At 40.8% G+C, this 21,709-nt stretch overlaps 1 protein-coding gene across 1 annotated transcript in view; it reads left to right on the top strand.

The window, feature by feature from the left end:
* Window positions 1-21,709, top strand: part of lrpprc (leucine-rich pentatricopeptide repeat containing) — a 53,249-nt gene that overhangs the window by 26,653 nt on the left and 4,887 nt on the right. Inside the window, exons 25-35 of the mRNA XM_011484310.4 lie at window positions 2,083-2,189; window positions 6,821-6,889; window positions 6,990-7,080; window positions 7,752-7,894; window positions 9,111-9,225; window positions 9,567-9,693; window positions 15,039-15,127; window positions 15,211-15,415; window positions 17,590-17,717; window positions 17,796-17,911; window positions 21,282-21,356. Coding sequence (XP_011482612.1) covers window positions 2,083-2,189; window positions 6,821-6,889; window positions 6,990-7,080; window positions 7,752-7,894; window positions 9,111-9,225; window positions 9,567-9,693; window positions 15,039-15,127; window positions 15,211-15,415; window positions 17,590-17,717; window positions 17,796-17,911; window positions 21,282-21,356 — 1,265 coding nt within the window. The remainder of the gene's footprint in view (window positions 1-2,082; window positions 2,190-6,820; window positions 6,890-6,989; window positions 7,081-7,751; window positions 7,895-9,110; window positions 9,226-9,566; window positions 9,694-15,038; window positions 15,128-15,210; window positions 15,416-17,589; window positions 17,718-17,795; window positions 17,912-21,281; window positions 21,357-21,709) is intronic.

Raw genomic sequence — 21,709 nt, forward strand, 5'->3', positions numbered from 1 at the left:
TTTAACATGTACTTGTGGCATTTTTTCTCACGATGGACATATGTAAAGACAATTAATCCTAAATATTCATTTCTGACTGTTTCTTTAGTCAAATTGCTGTGAATCATGAAGAGAAAACAACATGCTATTTAAAAAAAAAAGATTTAATTTGTGACACAGAAAAAACACTGGGTGAGCCAAAAGCTCCCTGCTCTGCTCCATTCTGATTTACTTGTAGATGACGAGATCCACGACTTTAAAATACATTAAAAATACAAAATTCTCTATTCATTTTTTTTAAAAGGTGCCAATTGTCCTTTGATAAAGATAATTTATTCGCTCTGAATTTCCCTTTTATTAGTCCCACTCCAATCATCTTTTGATCATTTACAAGGCTGGACAACCCTGGTCCTCAAGAGCCTCGACACTGCATGATTTCCATTTCTCCCTGACCAGCTTTCTGCTGATTGGCTGACTCAATACATTCCACATCCTGATTGACTGAACACACCTGATTTAGGTAGTCGCGATCAAGCAGTCCAGGGAGAACTGGAAAACAGGCAGGGCTGTGGGTCTTGAGTCCCAGTGTTGGCCGACCCTGATCTATTATAAAAGCTTTGAATTATGATTATGCTGTTTTTAGGCAAAATAAAAACTGTCACTTTCTAGGACATAGTTTCTGCAAAGCAAAGCAACATCATTTGATTTTCGCCTCTGAGTTGTGGGTTTGGCTATTGACTGAGAGTAACCCTGTGTTCATTTCCCATCATGCCTTTGTTAACATGCTTTCCCCCGCTAGCTCACTTTTTGAACTGAAATAGTTCTTCAAAGTTTAGCAAAAGTCTGCATCTTGTAGCTGCACTCTGTTCACCAAACTCAGTACAACTTGTTTGTCCAAATTGCTGCTAACCTTTGTGCGCGAGCCAAAGCACCCTTTGTATGCAGCCATTAAATGCACATGTAACAAGTGCCACCAAATCCAGAAACTGACTAACTGTTTTGACCAGGTTAGTTTGTGAAACACGTCGGCCAATCACATCAAAAGCGGCTTCCATGTGTTTGAACAGCGGCGCTGTAAAGAGGTCAGGGAGCCAAAAAGGCCAAGTGTCTCAGAGTGTGTGAACGCTGAAGCCATGAGTGGAGCACCACTCTGGTTCCATCGCATCCCGAGGGGTGACGAACCCACAGTGTCAGTCACTCACAAATACCATGAAGAGGACCTTCATTTTTAGACAGAAACCAACTTTTCAAAATAAAAAACTATCAACTTTTGAAACACTAAATGATTGTCTCCCAAAGAGTTAGATATAATTGTGAAGCACATAAATAAAAGCTGCAAGCTCCAACCTGCTTCACTCAGCAAGGTGATTTTTTTAAAAAAAACAGCATTTTGTCATTAGCAGATGCTACAGAAAGGCTCATTTTTCTAGCTGAAATGACATAAATCCTTATGTTTGGGTGTAATGTTTTTACAATTGCAACCTTAAACATAGACATAGCACAAGTACCACCCTAAAGTGGATTTTCACCCATGTTGTCATTAATAATTTAAGTTTCAATATTAAAATTAAAAAGTCACTGTATCCATTGAAACCACTACTTTTTTCCAAAATAAAAGCTTTTACTTTGAAAAAGCCTATAGCACTAAATTAGAACATCAGGATCTTTTTACGGGAAATCCGCGGGAGGAATGTTTCTGTTGTTCATGTTAGATTTGGGCCTCGTGGTATTTCTGAGTGAATAAAGTTCAAAAAGCTTCACTCTATTCAAGAGAGTGCACGTACAGTGAGAGGGATTACTTTTTCCCTCACAGCTCTGCTAAATATGCAGGTCCATTTGGATGAGGAGAAACTTGGAAATGTGTTGGTGTGTGTGGCACCTGTCCTGAAGCTGCTGGACGGAGATAGTCTGTATTGCTGAGCGGGGCGCTTTAGCAGGTTTACCAGTGGAGCTTATGTTTCCATTCGGGACTTGATATAGCTGCTTTGAGCCTGGGACTTTGTGCCAAGTAATGGAATCTGCAGCAAACGAGAAAATGTGTTGTGTTTGATTAAGCTGCAGACGTTTCTTATTCCCAACCTTTCTCTGCTGTTTTTTCCTCAGCCATGGACTTTATTAGTCAGGAGCGGGGAGAGATGACCATGCTGTATGATCTTTTCTTCGCATTCCTGCAGACTGGCCGTTACCGCGAAGCCCGAAAGATCATTGAGGTGAGCACAGCTACCCTTGAAGGAGCAGTCACGAGCATTAGAGCTGCAAGTTTTAAACCAAATTTCTCAGAAAGTAACAAAAATCGGATTTCTGTGACGTCTCAGTATGAAAGGCAGTAAAATACAAAGCCTTGAAACTTAAATCATGTTCTTGGAGGTCATTGTTCTAAAATCTTCATGAGTCTTCACACGCAAGGACATGCTAAATTGAATTGACGTCCTCCATTTGGGACTGTAAATCATCTGACCCGGACATGTTTTGGATATTTTTTGTGGTATTAAACCCTGACATCTGCCCTGTTACGAGAAAACAAGCTGGCAGATGAGGAGCAATTTGTCTTTTTCTTTTTTTCCTTCAATGGTGAAAGCAGAGGTGTGTGCAGATGAGAAGCCGGATGAGAGGAGGAGAGACCAGAACATTAAAACAAACACAAGAAGGAGTTTAGAAATTCCCTAACCCCAACTGTCCTGGTGTGGCCTTAAAGAGGGATTTGCCTCTCTAGAGGACTCAAACCCTCTTAAATATTATCAGCATGGTTTTATTACTCATTTCCGTTTCGCTCGGTTGTCGGGCTGCTTTTTTGCTCAGAACATATTAGATGGTTGAAAAACATTTAGGCTATCCAGATATTAAGGGGAGGGGCGTATCAAACAAACAAAAGACTGTGATGTAGATGCTTTTGAAATGTTGTGTGATTTAAAACATGCAATATTTGTCCAATTTCACAGTTGCTATGAAAAAGTAGTTTCTATTTATAAAGTGTGAGGAAAACATACAGGTATGGCAGGATATGATTATTTGTTTTTTCACAATACAGTCATCCTTCGTTTATCACGGGAGTTGCGATATAAAATAACTTGTGATAGGCAAATCTGTAAAGTAGTCAGATTTAGATGTTTTTGGTTATAAAACCCCTCACTGCAGTCTTTATGCACTTTTCTCAGACGTAAACATTTTCAAACATTTCTCTCTTCTTTTAAACTCTCAAAATCCAACCTTTGTAGAAAAGTAATTCCAGTTTTATAGAATGACACCAAAGATCATCTTTGCAAACTGAACGGACTCTGCACAGGAGACGTGTCACTAAGGAGATTCATTGGCAATCAGGAACACAATGCTCTGTAAAAAATAAAAAACAAAATAAGTGCGACTGTGAGAGCCACGGGAGGTGAACCATGTTTTAGTGAGGGACTACTGTACAGAAGTTTATGTTATTTGTGCCAAATATCTACTGTATATTTTATGGAACAAAATGGGTTTTTTGCTGCTTTCATCACTACCAAATGTCTTAATGATGGAAACAAACCAGCACATAATAAACCCAGATAAATAGTTTCTTTATTTAATGTTCACTGTATCAATGTTGTCTCAAAAGATTGCTGTTGTTTTTTTTTTGTATACACCAGTGGTAATTTTACTGATTTCTGTTGCCTTTTCATTTGATCTCATAAACCTTTTAAAGTTTCCATCCTGTTGACCAGTTTTGCCTCTTTCTGGAAACGGGCTTTGGCAGCTACTGTCACACAAATGTTGCCAGTTTTGACTCAACAGATATTCTGTTGATGCGTTTTTCTAATAAATGAGTCGAATTTGGATCTCTTACAATGGCATTTCATAGATGAACAGTGGCTTGAGTCGAGGCCTTTGTATGTCAGGAATGATGGTTTGGAGCTGACTGCACTGGAGTGTCCACTGGATGCTGCAAAACTTGACACCTACTCCTTTAATTCATGTTTGTCACATCCTGCACATCTTCACAAATCATTCCTTCATTTATTTTTAGATTAAGTCTTGAGCTGCTAACTTTCTAAGGTCATTCATATTTGGCTTCCGTTGTGAATTTGAGACTGGAAACCAAACGAACACTGAAGTGTTTCCTCTTGTGTGTCAGTATGAGCAACAACAGATTGGATTCAGTTCTCTGAAAGTTTGGAGGTTTTCCCTGTTTTTGTGTGCTTGTTGAAAAAGAAAAGTACCTGAAAGTCACTTAACCTGGATAGTTTTTGGAACAGGCTCTGAACAATAAGTTGACTGCACAAACGTCCCTTATTACGCTTGTATCACAATGAAAGTCACGCTCGGGCGACCACAATGGAATCACGTCCCTGACGCCTCAAATATGCACAAACTCACTCAGACGCACCAATACTTTTTTTTTTTTTTTGCCTGCGAGAGCGTCAAGTGGCGGTCCAGAGTGCTCCTCACTTTAGGCTCTGTTTGGTATAATTGGCAGCTGATTAATCACAGCTAATTAAATGTAATGATAGAGAAAGGTGGCCAATTTTGTGCTAAATGGTCATAGTTAGGTAGGGGATTGTCAGGTGGCCAGGCCTATTACTGTGGCATGCATGTGTGTGTGATGGTAAAGGTTAGGTAGTATTGCGAAAGAGTGGTGATCCATTATGTGTTTTTGTGTTAGGGAGAGGGGTGTGTGTGGGAGGGCTAAGTGGCCAGGTGATTAGTGGAATTGGAGCATTAGGAATAGAGATGGAGAGGGTTTGTTAAGTGCAGGTGAGACGGGGTCTGCTTTTTCTTCTCCTGGTCGTGAATCTACGGATCAGAGGGAGAACCAAAGATGTTGCTGCATCCGAAGGTCACACAGGACTCTTGCCTTTGCTGCCACACACACCTCAATATGTGTGTGTGTGAATGTGTGTGTCTTTCAGGATCTTTCTGATAGTTTTAGCCGCTTAACACTTTTTCCATTTTCTTCCATCGTTTATTTCTGTGAACTCTTTCCATCGGTGTGCCGGATGCGTCAGTTATGTCCTTTTTTTATTTTAGAGGATTTGTTTTTTTCTTCTTCTTCTCAGATTAGGGAGATTTATTATGACAGATTCTGAATCCCAAACACATTTGTGTTTTGCAAGTAGTTGTGTAGCTTTGAGCCCCCAAGACTTTTCCAAGTAAAGCGAATCTGAGGCAGAAAGATGAAGCACTTGCAACGAGGCCTTAGTCTCTAAGAAGATTAGACAAACTGAGAGAGAGTGAGTGCTACACATTTTAATTTGTCCCTTTGGCTGCTTGGGTAAGAACATAATGCCTTTGCCTGGGACTGCCAAAGGGATGGGGAGGCAGGGGAAAAGACAGAGGAGGAGCTGGAGAGATTTGGAGGAAGAAGGGGGGATTGAGAGATGCAGGGATTGAAAAATTAAAGGATGACGACAGTTTCTTGCTCTCGTCTATCTCGTGGTGTACGCTGGGTGCCGATGAAAGAGGCCAGCGGGGATTGCACACTGTTGATCCTCACTCAGATTAACCAATGCTTTTCTTTTTACATTTTATTTTAGCCAGATTACCAGAAGAGAGCGAGAGTGAAATTTCTCAATCCTACTCTTATTCAGATTGTATCAAAGCCCCAAGAGGAGGATGAAATCCTGATCACTGTCATTCCACGATAATAATCATCTAGACACTGCACATATCAAAGTAAACCAGGGCTACATGAGCCGGCAGATCAATCTATGTCAGCCCTTATTGACAGCACAAATACTCTGCTGATCTGCATATCACTGGTGTCCTGAAAGTAAAAACAAATCTCTGGTAAATGGAAGCTGCTTCCAGTGTGAGCTTCAGTTTTCATCCATTTGCAACAGACCTGTATTTGAAAGCATTTGCAGATGTATCAACTGCAACTTTTTTAGAAAACATTGTCATTTTTAGGAAACTTTTAAATTCACTCCTAAATTATAGGGTTTTTTTTCTTTCCACTGAACTTTTTGGTTCATCCAAAGTACTCAAATTCTTTACCATCACCCTTGATTTATTTTATCGAAGTTGGGGAAAATTTCTCCAATAAAACTCAGTTCTTCCCTCTTTCCTTTTCAAGAAAAAGTCAATTTTTTAATGTCTTAATGCATTTTTTTTTTCATGTATTTAGCAGGTGCCATTATAGTTCTACCTTTAGCAATAGTTATTGCTTCTTACTGTTGGTTTGGAAATAAATATGTTCATCATAATCCCTTGCAACACAAAAGCATGTTATTGTTTAAGATATTGTAGATATTTTAAATACAACGTGACTTAAATCAGTGAAGATGAAAAATGGCGAAATAAACAAAATACTACAATTTTTTTTTTTAAATCCATCATGGTGGTGGCAGTTCTTGTCTTGTTCCAGTCTCAAAACATGTTTTCCTTTGCAGCTTTTGTGGTCTCATAAACACGAAGCGCCATTTGTGGTGGTTTTTGTGTTTGTTTTGCAGTGATGTTATTCAGAAGATGAAATGAGGCAGTCTGCTGGTGCTCGTGTGCTCTGGGACCATAATCCATCTGTGGCTTTAAACATAAAAAGACAAAAGCTTAAAGGGCCTAAAGAGCCTTTTGTAAACACATTTCCAAAACAAGTTTTGCATGTGTTTTTTCTATTGTCTTTATTAGGCTGTTATACAGTTTTTTGGATTTTTAAAAATGATTTTCAATTGTATTTACCACTAATTCAATTTCTGGTGTTTTGTGATTTCATTTTCACCATGTCTAAAAAAAAAAGCTCTTTTAATTTAAGAGAACATCTCATCAGAAGTTCCATTTAGTGAAGCTGTGGAAGCTTCATGTAGACTTAAAAAAAAATATATATATTATTCCAACGTTGTTATCAAATGAAACCGTTTCTCCTGTTTTGCGTTTTCAGACCCCAGGCTTGAGGGCGAAGCCTGGACGCCTGCAGTGGTATGCAGATAAATGCATTTTTAATAGCCAGGTAAAACACACACACACACTTATGCAACAGCATGCATATCACTGCAAATAATAATACAAATATTTGAATTTTCGTTGTTCGTTGGGTTTCTTCTGTTTAGATGGAGAACCTGGAGCAGATGGTGGAAATGACAGCTAAGCTGTTTGAGTGCGACAGAGATGAGATGTACAGTTACATCCTCAGGCTCTGCAGTGAGTTTCCGTCCCTCGTTTGCCATGTTTACTCTCCTAAGCTCGTATTAGACGCGACATCTTTGTTAAAGTCTCGTATTAATTCACAGGAGTGGTTGACAGCCCAGTTCCAGCTTTGTATAAGTGGAAGCAGCTAAACATTATGTCACTTTTTTTTATATTAAACAGCACGTTTTACAAAGTGATGGTCGATAACCTCACAGAGTTTGTTTTGTTAACATAATGTGGCTTTTTCAGGGTATTTTTTTATGACTATAGCCACATAGCTATACGTTAATATGTTCCTTCAACATAAAGCTCTGAAACCAGAGCTTTATGTTCTTTTTCCCCCATGTTTTGTGTCTCTTTATCTGTTGACCCTGAGCGTTCCTTCCTGTTGTCACTCTATAGCTTGCTTTATGTTTCTAAGTGTGTGATTGCTGCAGAGGAGAGCAGAGCTGATGAGTGTTGATGTCGACTCATCCCCCTCTTTCCTGGATGTTACTGTGTTTGATAAATGGCAGCACAGTATAAGGTCAATCAGTCGATCAGATTGACTCTTTGATTACCTTCTCTTTATCAGAAGTGACTTTAATCAGCAGGCTGGTGGGCTTTCCTTCAGCCATGTAAAACTGCAACTTTTAACTAAAAAAAGACTTTATTGACCAGGGTTTGTTTCTGGTGGATTTCAGAGGAAACAAACGACTGGCGGAAAGCTGAGGCCATATGGACGAAGATGCAGGAGGAGAACGTCATTCCCAGAGAGAGGACCCTACGTTTGCTGGCAGATATTTTAAAGAATAATGACCAGGAGGTGCCCTTTGATATGCCCGAGGTAAAAGCTTTTTTGCTTCCGGGAAAGAACTCCTGTTTGTATGGAAATCTGCTGGGGAAATCATAACTAAGTATAGACTTCAAAATGTTTTAGTTGGAGATGATTTTGAACTCTTACTTTTCAATGACATGATTTTTTAAAGATCTACCACTGATGCTGGAAATGTATGTATTTTATCTACGCTTGATGATCATTAATGCATCTAAGTTTCACAAAAGAGCACAAAACTTTATTAACTTATGCAAATCCTGCAGTTAGAAAAACTGCACAATTTTTGCAACATTCCAAAAACATTTATTTTTGGCTTGAATCAGAATCAGAAGTACTTTAATGATCCCACACAAGGGAAATGTGTGAATTTTTTAGAAACCTTTTATGTTCAGTAAGTTTTTATCGGGAGCGTCTGCATTCTGTTTTCTTCTAAAAAATAAAATAAATAAAAAAACGTTGCACACTCAAACGCTTAACCTCGTCCTTTGAAAATCAGAGGTAGGAAAAAAAAAGGTAAAAAGCAGCTCTCCACACAGCCCCCCCTCTCTGATGCACTTTAAGCCCCTGTTCATTACATGCAGAGCAAACAGGATTGAGGCTCTGATCTGAAGTGTAGTCAATCAGACTGGCTGGCTGGTGAAAGGAATTACAGCTTGATCTGTCTGTAAATCTGAAATGCCCAACTAATTTAGCCAGCAGCTAAATGCCACCATATGGCCGAGGCTTGCAGCTCAGCAGGACCAAAATTAAGTGAGATTCTGATTTTTTTTCTTCTGCAAATTAAGTACAGAAGCAGTAAACTGGATTTTGCTTAAACCTTGTTCTTTTCTGCTGCTCTGCTCCCTTTTTGTTGGCTTCACATGCTCCAGAACGGCAAAGCTTGATGAGACAGGAAGTGATTGCTCTTGCCTGAAGCGATGAACTCTGTGACCCCCCAGGGGCTCTTCAAATGACATCCCGTGCTCCAACACACCCACTTTCTTTTGCCCTTAGGGTGCCAAACCTAATTTGCCCCTAGCCAATACAGCTTAACCCCCTCCCCTCGGTGCTGCACGGGTGACCGGGCTTGATCAGGCCCTGCCCGCCTGGCATTATTCCACTGTGATATGCATGCTTGCATGCAGCAGCTCGTTGCCGACCGAGCGTGCTCTCAGAGCTGGTCATTGCTCTTTTGATGAAAACATCACACTGAGTTGGAGCATTGTTGCCTCTGTGTCATTTACAGATGTGGTACGAACAAGCTGCCCCCACCAAGTCCCCGCCAACCCCCCTCGCAGCAGAAAGTGGTGTTGATTTTAATGCCTGTTTGTTGGCCCTCTGCAAGAAGAACAAGACCAAAGGTAAGCAGCAGGCGGGCCTGGTGGTTCATAGAAGTACAGCTGAATTAATGAAAGACCCGTTTCTAAGTCTGATCAAACATACAGAAAAAAGGGGATTTACACTAAAAAGATCTGTCTTTTCATCTATCTTCTAAAACAGCAAAAGTTTAGACAAATACTGGCAGGTGTGTTTTTAAAGATTTGTTTTTAGATGGTGCCATTTGACTTCTCATCATTAACAGAAAATAATGTGAGACCAAACTGTTAGTTTGTCCTCAAATCTTAGCTTTGACCTTGTGTTTAACTATAGATATAGCTTTTTTATTTATTTATCCTGTGTGATTTCTATTTTTTTCCTGCAGAAGCTTTTGAAATGCTGAAAGACACTGAGAAAAGGGGTGTGGTGTTAAGCCCCTCCACCTTTGACCACCTGATCCGCACCTTGTTGTCTCAGGGATTCATCGAAGACGCCATGGTTGTAAAGAAAATGTAGGTTGTTGGTCATTTTTCTGGTTTTATGTAAAAAGAAAGTCGGAGAGCAAAAATAGAAAAGGAAGTAAAAGCTTGCAAAAATGATTTGAACTCTTGCCGGCTGTCTTTCAAGTCCATTCTGTTCCAACTGTTTGACGTCATTTTAAACTTTTAGCTACACCTTTTTGTTTTGTTCTCTTACAGTTCAAACTTCTATTTTTGAGAAGGTCTTAGAGCAGTTAATATATGTGAAATGTTCGGCCTCAGGCCGGACAGATGGCGCAGGGCTGTGTTTTGGTCCTGAACACGAAAAACACCAAGAGTCAACATGTCGTGTAGTTAATGCTCTGCCACTCCTGCCGTCGATCTCAGCTGGTCGCACCGGGGTCATATCAGGCTAAAACTCCTGCTCCTCGGTAGACACGAGGATTATAAAGTGATTGTGTATAACATCCTTAACCCTGCTGGATATGAACAATGGTCCATACTAAGCCCAGAGATACACACCCACTCGGATGTCCAGATTAGTTTTGATTTTCTGCGAAGAGGATGAATTTCTGCAGAAACATCAATCTTCTTCCAATTAGTGATGTATCCTTTAGCGTGGTGTTACTGCGGCCATATCGGGGCTTGAGCCTGGACACAAATGGATGGCAGGACAGAGGTATTACAGATGTAAGCTTAGCACAGAGCGGATCTTTTCTGCTATTTGTCTTTTTAGGTAATCTACTTTATCTCCTTTCGCCCCCTTTTTCTTTGTATCACTTTCTCTGTGCAGAGAAAAACACAGAACCATGGAAATAATAACATAATAGCACGCGCGTAGAGAGTGGTTGGAGTGACTAAACTGAACAGAAAAGGGAAAAAAAAAATGTAAAAACATCCATTACACTATCAGTCTCTTCCCCGTTTTCAGCTCTCTATGTGGTCCGCACTCTTTTATTACGAGAATAATCGTATCAATTTTAGAGCCGTGTTTGAACAAGCACAAGCCAATACAAGCGATAACCCATCTCCAGTCTCTGTTTGAATTGGTTTATGGCATCCCCGCCTGGATAAAAGCTTAGTTTATCTGTGCTCTTAATGAGAAGTGAAATGAGCTGAGAGGAGAGTTGGAAAAAAGCTGGAAAAGGGAAGGAAAGAACAGAGATAAAAGGAGCTGAACGGGGGGAAAAAAGGAGTAAACGAGAGGAGGGCTAGATTTAATCATGTATGGGGATAATGAAGACGCTATAGGCAATAATTTTCCACACATGTGTGTGAGTGGGTGTTTGTTTTGGGGTAATCTGTACTGAATTGAGCAGCGGGGTGCTTATGGTGAGATTAAGGGATTGAAAGAGTGATGATGAGAGTGAAAGGTGGAGGATAAATTCATTGGCTAGAAGTCGATGCTCCTAGAAGAAGAAGGTGAGAGGGGTGGTGCGTGCGTTGAGAGGACGGAGCGAAGGGGGCCCATGGAGATTTTCCTCCCACTTGATAAGAATAATTCCGACCCCCCACCGCTCAGTCTCCACGGCAATCATACGGCGACCCTGTTACTGCTGCAATCTCTGGCGTGACCCTTCACCAGCAGCTGCCGGATGCTGCTTGGCCTGGCGTCGCCGTGGCGATAAGGATTGCCAGCCTGCTGCTCAATTGAGTGGAAGGATTAATCTGGTTGCAGGGCTATAATAATGAATAAAGAAAAAGGCAGGAGCCAAGTTTGATTGAGGTTTTAGTGGCAAATAAATGAAAAAGAGGACGGATGACAGTATGTGGAGGAAGGAGCTGCCTGGTTTAGCCTCTAGCCCTCACGTCACAACACGCTGATATGCAAAAAAGCTTCAGAAATTTAACAACATCAGTCTACAGCTTGATGTCTGTATTATTTTCGGGTCACATCAGGCGCTTTATGCAAGACTCAGACTCGCTGCCAATCAGATTTGTTCCCATTGTCTTGCTTGTCTTATATCTTTCAGCTCATGTGTTTATCTGCTGTGTCTCTGTGGAGAACAGTGCTTTTCCAAATGTGATGCTTCGTAATAACACAAAATTTAAAGCCTTAAAGATGGCACAGAGGTTTTCAGTCATCGCAGATTATAAAGATTTATCCTTAATGGTACACCGCGGTATCGGCTTTAAACTTTGTAATAATGGACTTTCTTGTAGCGTTGCTCATTCACGGATCAAATCTATCATTTGTGCATGATCTAATATCAAGATGTCATATTATAAATAGATACATTTTTCCATTTTCATAGAAACTGCTCATCCCACATGGATTACATAGAACAGAAAAAAAAAAAAACACCATCTGAATATGAGCCATCCGTGCAAACGCATGCAAGGTTTATTTTTTTCCATTAGTTGTACAGATTATCTCACAATGAAATTGTGTGTTTTCAGTCAAAAACATTCGGATAAAAAATAACAACATGGCATGGTGGGTTGTGAATTAAGTTCTTAAAAAACAGTCATACATGGGTGCAATGATGTAGCATTTAAAATGTAAATATTTAACATGAAGCATTTCTTTGTCTTAGTCTGTTTTGCATCAAGAAAACAAGATTTAAAGGTGTCTGTTTTTACCAATGCAGACCCTTTTTTTATGCAGATTACCATGCAATGTTTCATTTAAATGACAATTTGGTTTTAAAACATTAAATTGTAAGTGAGTGAAGACAGGATACAACCTGGAAACATGACCACTACAACACAAGACCACATTTTCCTATATGACATTTTAGTTTTCTTTAAATAAAGACCCACTCGGATGAAAAATATGTTTTTGGTGCTTTAAACGTGTTCTTCTGACATTTTTTTATGAAGGAAATGTCTAAAACTGCCTTTATTACCTACTTTCTTTATTCAAATCATTGTGATACTGGAGCAGCCAAAAATGCAATTTGAAGAAGAGCTTAATTGTGATGTAGAAAATACGCTGGCATCTGGCTCAAAACTACATGACTGCATACATCCAATATTGCTCGCTATTTACGTTGCACCGCTAATGTTAGGTTGGGGTTGTGAGTGGCTGTAAGCTAGCGGGAGAGCATGTAAACTTATTGATGACGGGAAGGTTTGAGGTTAAAAGGGTTATTTAGCTTTCACACCTAAATCTTCTTCTTCCACTTTCGGCTTCTCCCATCAGGGGTCGCCACAGCGAACAAGTCGCATGGTAAATTTGGCAATGTTTTACGCCGGATGCCCTTCCTGACGCAACCTTCTCTAACCGGGCTTGGAACCGGCAGAGGTAGAGAAGGGAACAGGGAGCAGCCTGGAGTCGAACTCGGGTTTCACGGATGGAAGGCGCCGCAAACCAGCACGAGCTAAACTGGCCCACCTTTCACACCTAAATGTTTTGGGTCTAATAGTGAGGATGATGAAGGTTGACTCCACAGCCTGTTGTTCTTTCATCCATCTGCAGCTAAATTCATGTAAAAGTCTCAGGTAAAGTTGTAGCATCCGATTTTGTTTTCATGATGACAAACGCTCACACAACCAAGTTCTGATATGGGCTTTTCATGACTTTCTAGTTTGATTGACGTTTACCAATGCCTTAGATTTCTGACACAGAACTAAACTGCAGGATTATTGACTTTTTATTTCAAGATCGGAAATATTAGGTGAGTTTTTTTAGTATTTGCAAAGCTAAGTTTATCTGCTGTTTCCTCTATTGTTCCCAGTGACATAAAACCATTGACTGTGTCATTTAAAACTGGGCGGATCGCGTGTGAAGTCACATAGAAAATTACTTGCTTCCAGTTCCAACCAATTGAAGTCAATTCAGTCGACATTTTTCTGCGATATGTCCGTCGCCATGTTGGAACCAGACGTCATCACAAAGCCGTGATTGGTCCCTCTACACCAGGGGTCGGGAACCTATGGCTCGCGAGCCATATATGGCTCTTTTGATGGTCACATGTGGCTCGCAGACAAATCTTTAATTATAGTTTTTTTTTTTCATTAGACCAGTCCTTCTCGGGCGCGATGCGATGCCAGAGGCGCGCAGTAGTAGCAGTGCTTAGAGAGAGAAATCTGCGCCAGCGCTATCAGTTACTATTATCTATTATTTCACAGAGTTTGTACCAGCTGGAAACCTGTGAATTGCCGTGCCTAAAACTGCGCGCTCCCGTCTCTGAGAAAGAGCGCGCAGATGCGGGGACGGGATGTGTGAGGAAGAAAGCAGAGGGTGGGGGTGAGGGGTTGTGGGGACAGGCAGCAGGTGAATCGCGCAGGGATTGTAAAAACGTAAAACCCGCTTCCCGTCACTCACTGCAGCGTGTGAGTGTGTGTTTGGCTCCCCGTCTGCATGTGAGCAGTCTTTGTCACATCTACAGAACATTCAGACCTACGATCACGTTTAAAGTCTCAACGCCTGAACGAAGCAGAAACTCACCACGTATCAACCAGACTAGACCATCAGCAAAACTACCACGAGAAATACTCATCATTCATTAGCAACAGAATAACAATGTTATTAAAAAGAATCCACAGACTTATTGTACTTTAAAAATGTTGAAATTACACCAAATGCACACATTCATTTGTATATTTAGTTTTAAACAAATTGTCGCGGACTGAGTTGGATGGCTGTTGGGCCGCGTTAAAAGTTCTGGAGTTCATTGAACGCGTCAAGCAGAGATCTGATTGGCCCTCAGTTCTGTCGCTCAGCCTGTTGTTAGGTAGTTTGGACCAATGGGGTTCAGCTATGGGCCGAATAAGGGAAATGGGAGGGCGGGAGCGGGAGCAGGGGAATATAAAGTTGGGAGAAGCGCTCTCGTGTCGGCGGGAGAGATTCAGGAGTTGCTGAATTAATTGAACGGCGTTTGTTGCGGTCTGCAGTAATCGGAATAAAGAACTTTAAAAGAGGTTAAGTCTCCGTGCCTCAGTGTGGGGAAGGGACACTACATTATTGTATGGCTCTTTCGAAATTACATTTCAAAATATGTGGCATTTATGGCTCTCTTGGCCAAAAAGGTTCCCGACCCCTGCTCTACACGTTTATGCAACCACTCTCTCCAATCAGGAGTGAGCATGTTAGAAGGCCACACCCCGACCACTGTAAGCGGGCTCAGGAGAATCTGTCAAACACTTTGAACATTCAATGTGAGGCCACCTACTTTTATTGAGGCATCTGATTGGTCAGTTTAGAACTTAAACAACTTGGGCTACAGCAAAAAATATCATGAAAAAATTTTGAATTTGTAGGAACATGTGACTGAGTAATGGCTGTTTATTTCTCTATAGAAGTCTAGGGGATTTTGGCTTTTTGGAACCAGCGGGTACTTCCTATTTGGAACGCGAGGGGTGAAGGGAGACTCGGTCCAGTTCTCATACACTGTCGATGCAAGAAACTAAAATCTTTTTTTTTATTTCATTAGGGCCGAGTCTCAAGTTTCAGGCTTCCAGCTGAGCAACATTGCTAGCAGTTTGTTAGTCATCTCTCACAGCAAGAGAGGCCAAGCTAAAGGTGAGGATTGGGCATACTGGTAGGTGGGTGCAGCCAGGTTTTGAACCGACACTTGCTCTTACTCACTGTTTTCTTCTTTACAGAGGGTCTTGAAACGATGAAGGCGATGCTTCAATTAGACCACATTCCCTCCAACCTCGCCATCATCAGGTTGGTCCAGACCCTGGGTAGCCAAGGGGATGTTGCAGGGATCCAAGAGGTGCAGTCATTAATCAACAGCCTTGGAAGAAGTCCCAACCTGTCCTCCATGGTGTTTGTCAACAACACTGCCTTGGCACACATCAAAAAGTAAGGCAGACACATTTTTGTTCTTTTCTAATATCTGTTGATCAGAACTAGATGTGAATTGGACGTGATTTGGTAAAGGCCAGAAAAAATGCATGCACAGCTGCAGGCTGCATGTTCAAAACCGTATTTCTTTGGGAATCTTTTTATTCTATTGTGTAAACGCTCTTGGACACTCGTGACCATTTTAACGCAATGTGACAAGATGCAGGGTGACACACTTTTAAAGTAAAAGCTTACAGGGTGAGTGGGGCGTCGAAAACAAATAGGAAACACGTCTGTAATAGCATTATTCACGGACTCCTTTTAATGTCATGAAAACACCCATCGTCTCCTGATGCTGCGCGGCGCCTGAAAGAACTATGAACAAAATAATAAAATGCGGCTGGAAGGAAAGTTTACATGCGACCTGATTGCAGTCCCACCGCTCCACTTGCTGCATCGCCCATGCCAACTTAGAGGGACAGCAGGAAGTGAACAACGGCAAGCTGGTCTCACGCCCCATCAGCCATGGTACGCAGCCTGTCGTTTTGAACCCTGACCTCTGGGAGGAGCGCTCTGAGCGTCTCTGACACGTGCTTCCCCGCTGTATGTGAGTCGGGCTGACTGGTTAAGAGCTGCAGCGGAAAAGCGAGCGGGTCCGGAAAGCCGAGCACCACACTTAGAGGGGCCCATTGCTGAATAATTCAGACGGTCCCAGTCGTAACAATCAGCGGAGATATGTTCCCCCACCTCTGGACTCGCACACATACATGCAGAGTGAAGCGCACACGCCCCGCTTGTTAAATATTCATCACGACCGGTGACAGCGCAGTGGGCGCGGGGAGGGTAAAGTGTTAGCTGGGAGCCTTAGCTGCCAGATTGAGTAGTTGTAAGTTTTTGCTGCTTTTGTTTAACTTTGGAAAATCAGCACAAATAAATGTATTAGTGAAGTGATAGAAGTTACCACAAAAGAAAACAACAACAACAAAATCTCCAAAAGTCCACAAACAGCAACCAATGAAATTGTTGGAAACTTTTTCGTTTGTTTTCTAGTATTATACTTGTAATTAATATTTAATAATTGTACTTAATAATTAATAATTATACTATATATTTAATAAAACTCTAAAGGACGTTTCATTTTTAACCCCCTTTAAGTGCTATGTACTAATGAATGCACAGACGATTCAGGACCTCTGGCTGTTACATTCCAATAAACCCTCCACACCTTTCACATCTTTAACACCTCACACTTCTCATGAATAACTTTTTACAAGATGTATTTGTTAACTCTTTTGAGGGAAGAAGGTGACATGTATAGGAGGTTTGCTTTGTTTTGGTTTGTTGTAAATGTGTTTTGTGAGGTTATGGTCAGGTTGAAATCTCCATGAACCTTTTCTTTTTTGTCTATTTGAGCTTAGTTGGTGTGGAAAAGGCCAAACTGGTTTTGAAAAGTGAGATGAAAGTATGTTCCATCTTATTACTGAAACAATTAGATTACAGGATCACAATCTTTAAAAATGACTCATTTCTGTTTCCCATCAAACGTCACAGTTAGGACAGTGTGCAGTCAGGTAGGTTAAAACATCAGACTGGCCCTTCAGACTCCAGGGAAAATAAACAATAATAAAAATCTATCAGAAATGAGCATCTGCAATTCCATGCTAGATTATGAACAAATAGAAAATTTAGAAAATTACCTGATCATAAAAACTTTAGATAATTGATTAATTGAGTTGCTGAACGTGGGGATTCAGTGGGTGAGGTGCATTGTGGGAGTTCTTTACTGTTGATGCTCCTCACTGGTTCTCGTTGATATCGGATGAAGTTGTAGTTTGTTTCTGTATTTTGTTTTTTGTGTGTTTAAAGACGACACCGTTGGTGTGAGCTGGGTGTGACGGCACCACGCCGTCTTTCTGACAGTTCAGAGTCACTAATTAAATTCTATTTATTGAAACCACTTTACTTTTTTCATTTTGTTTTTATTTGAAGAGGTTCTAGCTGAGATGGAAATTTATTTTCTTTCCTTTTTTTTTTTTAAGTCTCCAGTTTTCTTAGATCGTGTTAAATTGCTTGATTCCACACATCTGTAGGGAAAGTTCTGATCTAATTCTCAAAGGTACTGATGAAGAAGCCTTTATCAATATTTGTTGTTGGGTGACATCATGTCCGTTCTTCCCCATCTTTCTCCTCAGCGGTGATGTGGATGCAGCAGTGGAGCTGCTGGATGGAATCTACACCAGTCCAAACAGCACAAACCCCAGCATAGCCTTCATCTTCAGAAAGCTCCTGGAGTCCGGCAACGACCACGCTTTAGACAAGCGTAAGATACACCCAGATTGGCTGAGTTTATCAGAGACATAAAACAACATTTTCTGAACTTTTGGATGCTGTGTTCCAGTGGGTGCCATGGTAGAGCGTCTAGCCAATCACTTTGCCTGCTACAGACCTGCTACAGATCTCTTCCTCCAGCTGCTGGATTTGGATAAAGTGGATGATGCCAAATTCATGCTGGCTGTGAGTAGAAGTGAAAGAGCAAAGACAAATGTGTAAAAGATTATTATTAAATCTAAAATACAACATAAGAATAACTGCAGGCTTTCCCTGGATCTGTGTGCGGCGTGACCCTCTTTATTTAGTAAACCAATTCAAAGTTAAATCCTGCTTTGATTTTATTTTTAAGTAAAAAATAATCTGCATCATATTTAGGTTTCTTTGGGTTTTGAAAAACCTCCACAAAACTGCTGTGGTAAATGAAAAAACCCTGACTGGATAAAATAAATGTTTGAATTAAAAGGTAATATCTGATGTATGAATGTTATTTCTGATTCCCAGTTTGAGATAGGAAAAATATTTATGCTTAAGTGATCAATCATCTGTCTTTATGCAGAAAACTGTCAATATATTATTAGTGCCTTGTTTACTTTTGTCGGAACACTAAACGTGTCTGAGAAAATATATTCCACCCCTTAAAAATATGAGATCCTCTAATTATGTTTACAATATGAATGACTTCAGGGAATTTGTGTCTCCCAAGGAGACACAAATTCTCCTTATGTTGCTTTTTGGATCATTCAATACTTTTACATATTTCCAGCTTTGCTCCAAATATGGCAAGATGATATTTTCAATGCACAAAGTAGAAAAAAAATGAAATTCTTGAAAAATATGTAATAAAATATTATAGTTGTATAGCATCAGTAAAAGCCTGCAGACCTTGAATCAAATGCTGATCTATTAACTCCTTTATGGTTTGGTAGGGTTTAATGTGTGCACTTTTTAAGCAACTTTGATCACTTTTGCCGTCTTCACAGAAAAATTCCCACTTACTCCAAAATAAGGATAGAAAAAATCCACCTAGGCCCTTGAGAGTCCATCACAACCCCCCCCCAGCCTAGGACCTCACTGCTGCCGAAGTTATTCCTCACCGGAGTGGATGGCGTATCTTTCCTGAGTCTGGAAGTCTCAAATTGGCCGCCTCCTCTTTCACTTATTTAACACAGTTCATACATTACAGCTCAATGACTTTGCATTGAGCCTGGGGACATAAATATGTAGCAATTAGATGTCTGAGAGTGGGACGATGGAGAGGACGGGGCTGCATGAGAGATGAAGAGTTCGTCCAAAAAAAAGACCTAAACATGATACTCTCGCTCACTGAGTGATTACTCCCCTTAATTATTCACTGAGATGTGACTAGAGTGCTCACTTACACAGTTACTGAATATTACGTACATTACGACTGAGCAAAATTCATAACTTTTTCAATATCAGCTGCAGAAATCTGCATTTTTCAGGTCATTTTATGGTCTTCATCAAGCCACAGGAGCAGCTGAACTAGACTAGAATCTGTGGAAATCTCACGATTTTCATCTGTCCTTCATCCCCCCCCAAACATCTTAATCTTTAAGCAGGGATGTCTGACCAACATGCATGTTAATGAACAGGTACATTACCTACTACTCCCGACTTGATAAATAATTAAGCAGCTGGGTATAACATGGTTATATCTCTGGTTATGCACACAGCCTTTTAGGAAAAGAAAAATGAGGATGGTTTAAAGATGATTGAGAGACGTTGGCTTCACCATCCAGTATTTAAACACAAGTAACCAGTTCCGGCCCAGACTCACACCAGTATTGTAAGGAAGGGGCTTGCTCCACGTTTTATTGCACATTTTCTGCACTGCTGCAGTTGGAACATCTCAACCGGACTTGCTTCAGATGGAGCAAAAGCATGCATGCAGCTGCAGGCCAAGGGGCTCATTTATCCAGGTGACATTGTCGTGAAGTTGAATCATGGCATCTGGACTTCAAATCTTCTCTCTTGAAATGATAGCTAGGTAATTGGCACTTTAATTGATCCCATGACAGCGAAATAGCTTCTTTTTTTTTTTAACCATAGCTCACTCTGTAGAAGAGGCAGATGCAACAAAAATAATCCCCTGTGCTTCTGTAGCGGCATTTCTTTGTTCCTGGTGACAACAGCTGATTGTGTAAACGATGGACCCGCAGATTGCAGGCATTCCACTGCACTCGCTACATGTAAAAAAATAAATAAAAAAAGGTCCATGTCCATCTAAAAAAGGATCAGCAACAAGAGAACAACAAAACACAAAAACAAGTGAGCTAGCATGGAGCTATAGTAACTGGTCTTTCCAAAGAGCTGAAAAACGGGGTTCAAATTGGTCAATGCAAACTATTCCTTCATCATAATGAGATCGATCAAGTGATCACGGTAAACATAAAAAGCAGCTCAGCAGCTACAAGAAACCAGTGCGTAAACATTAACATACAACCCAGAGTGTGCAGTCTGAGAGGTAATGAGGGAAGGTTTGTAAAGGTTCCTTGATTCGAAGGCAGACATTCAGATGTGAATTGAAAGTGGGCTGCAGGTTGTTCTGAAACATGGCTGTCTTTGTTGTTTAAAGTCTCAGTTGAAACTTTTCTTTTGCACAGCAAAAAAAAAAAAACAACGTAATTTCTCCTGATTTTCCACCTTCTCACTCCTTCCTCCAAGCTACTCTTCTTGGGTCACTGGAGGGTAGCGGCTCAGCCTCACCATCCCGTCATAAGTGAAGCAGCACCAAAACTCTGAAAAGCTTTTAAGTAGGCAAGTTGACTATAATGATGACAAGGCTATCGGGACAGAAGGAGGTGAGGTCGGTGGGGAGCGGGAGCGAAGGAGTCGGTCATTAAGAGGTGGTGAGGCGGGTGCTTTACAGTCTGCTACTGCTTACGCGTGTGTGGGATGGGATGCTAGGAAAAGGAAGAGGCCGTCGTCCCTGGATACGCAGGGCTTTTAGGCTGTGTGTGAGAGGAGCTGGGGAGACGATGGGTCCGCTCTGCGGTGGTGTCATCTTTTGGGAGCACAAGACGCGACATGGGGGGTGGAAAAAAAAGTACAGGAAAGAGGGAGCGAAAGCAATGGAGGAAGTCACTAAGAGTGAAGTGGTATGATGGGGTCTAATTGTGCTAAAGCCGTTCTAAGTGACTCGGCGTGTGTGACGGAGGTCAAAGCCTTGGAGGCCGAGCACTGTTCAGTCAGGGAGAAACGCTGGTCATGTCACTTCATCATATGTTCCACATATGGTTCTACTCTTCTTTTATTTTTTTTGCCAGATTGTTTTAATTTAACTTGAAAAGGTGGTTATAATCCTAGAAATACTTTCACATCCACACTGGAAGGAAAACTCACAATTTTGTTGGCAAAAGTGTACAAAAAAAGAAGTGGTCATAATTCTGTCTAAACCTGAGCGTAATCCAGTCAGTGTGTGGCTGTGCTCCACTTTGCTGAAGTTGAACTCTTCCTGACCTGAGCAAACATTTGGAATGACTGCAAATACTCACTCATCTTTCTTTTCTTGCTTTTTGCTTTGGTCATGCAGCGCTGTAACGCCTTGGCTGAACAGAAGGACATCTTGTTGTCTTTTGTGTCTCAAAAGGCCCAAAGTCCAGGACAGGTAAGGTCATACCTGTCTTTTTTCTCTTTAATATCAGTATTTTGAAGACATAATTTATGTTCAGTACTATTGGGTACCTCTGATCTGCACTGTAAGTAAAAAAAGACTCATAGCTAAAGCTGCACAATACATTTTACACAACAATAAAATAGGAAAAAATCTTTGATTTGTAAAGGCTTCTCTTCATAGCTCCATCAGTGACCTAGTCAGGCTTTTCTTTGTTTTTAAATCAATACTTTCTAAAAAGCTGCTTTTTTTAAGTTTTGTTTATAAAAAATCGTATTGCCTTTCAAAGCTTAATGAGACCTATAAACAGAAATGTTGTTTTTACAAGCAAACATTTCTCAAAATAG

The sequence above is a fragment of the Oryzias latipes genome, chromosome 15 (genome assembly GCF_053564925.1).
Source record: "Oryzias latipes strain Hd-rR chromosome 15, Olatipes_Hd-rR_3.1".
Classification (NCBI taxonomy): Eukaryota; Metazoa; Chordata; class Actinopteri; order Beloniformes; family Adrianichthyidae; genus Oryzias; species Oryzias latipes.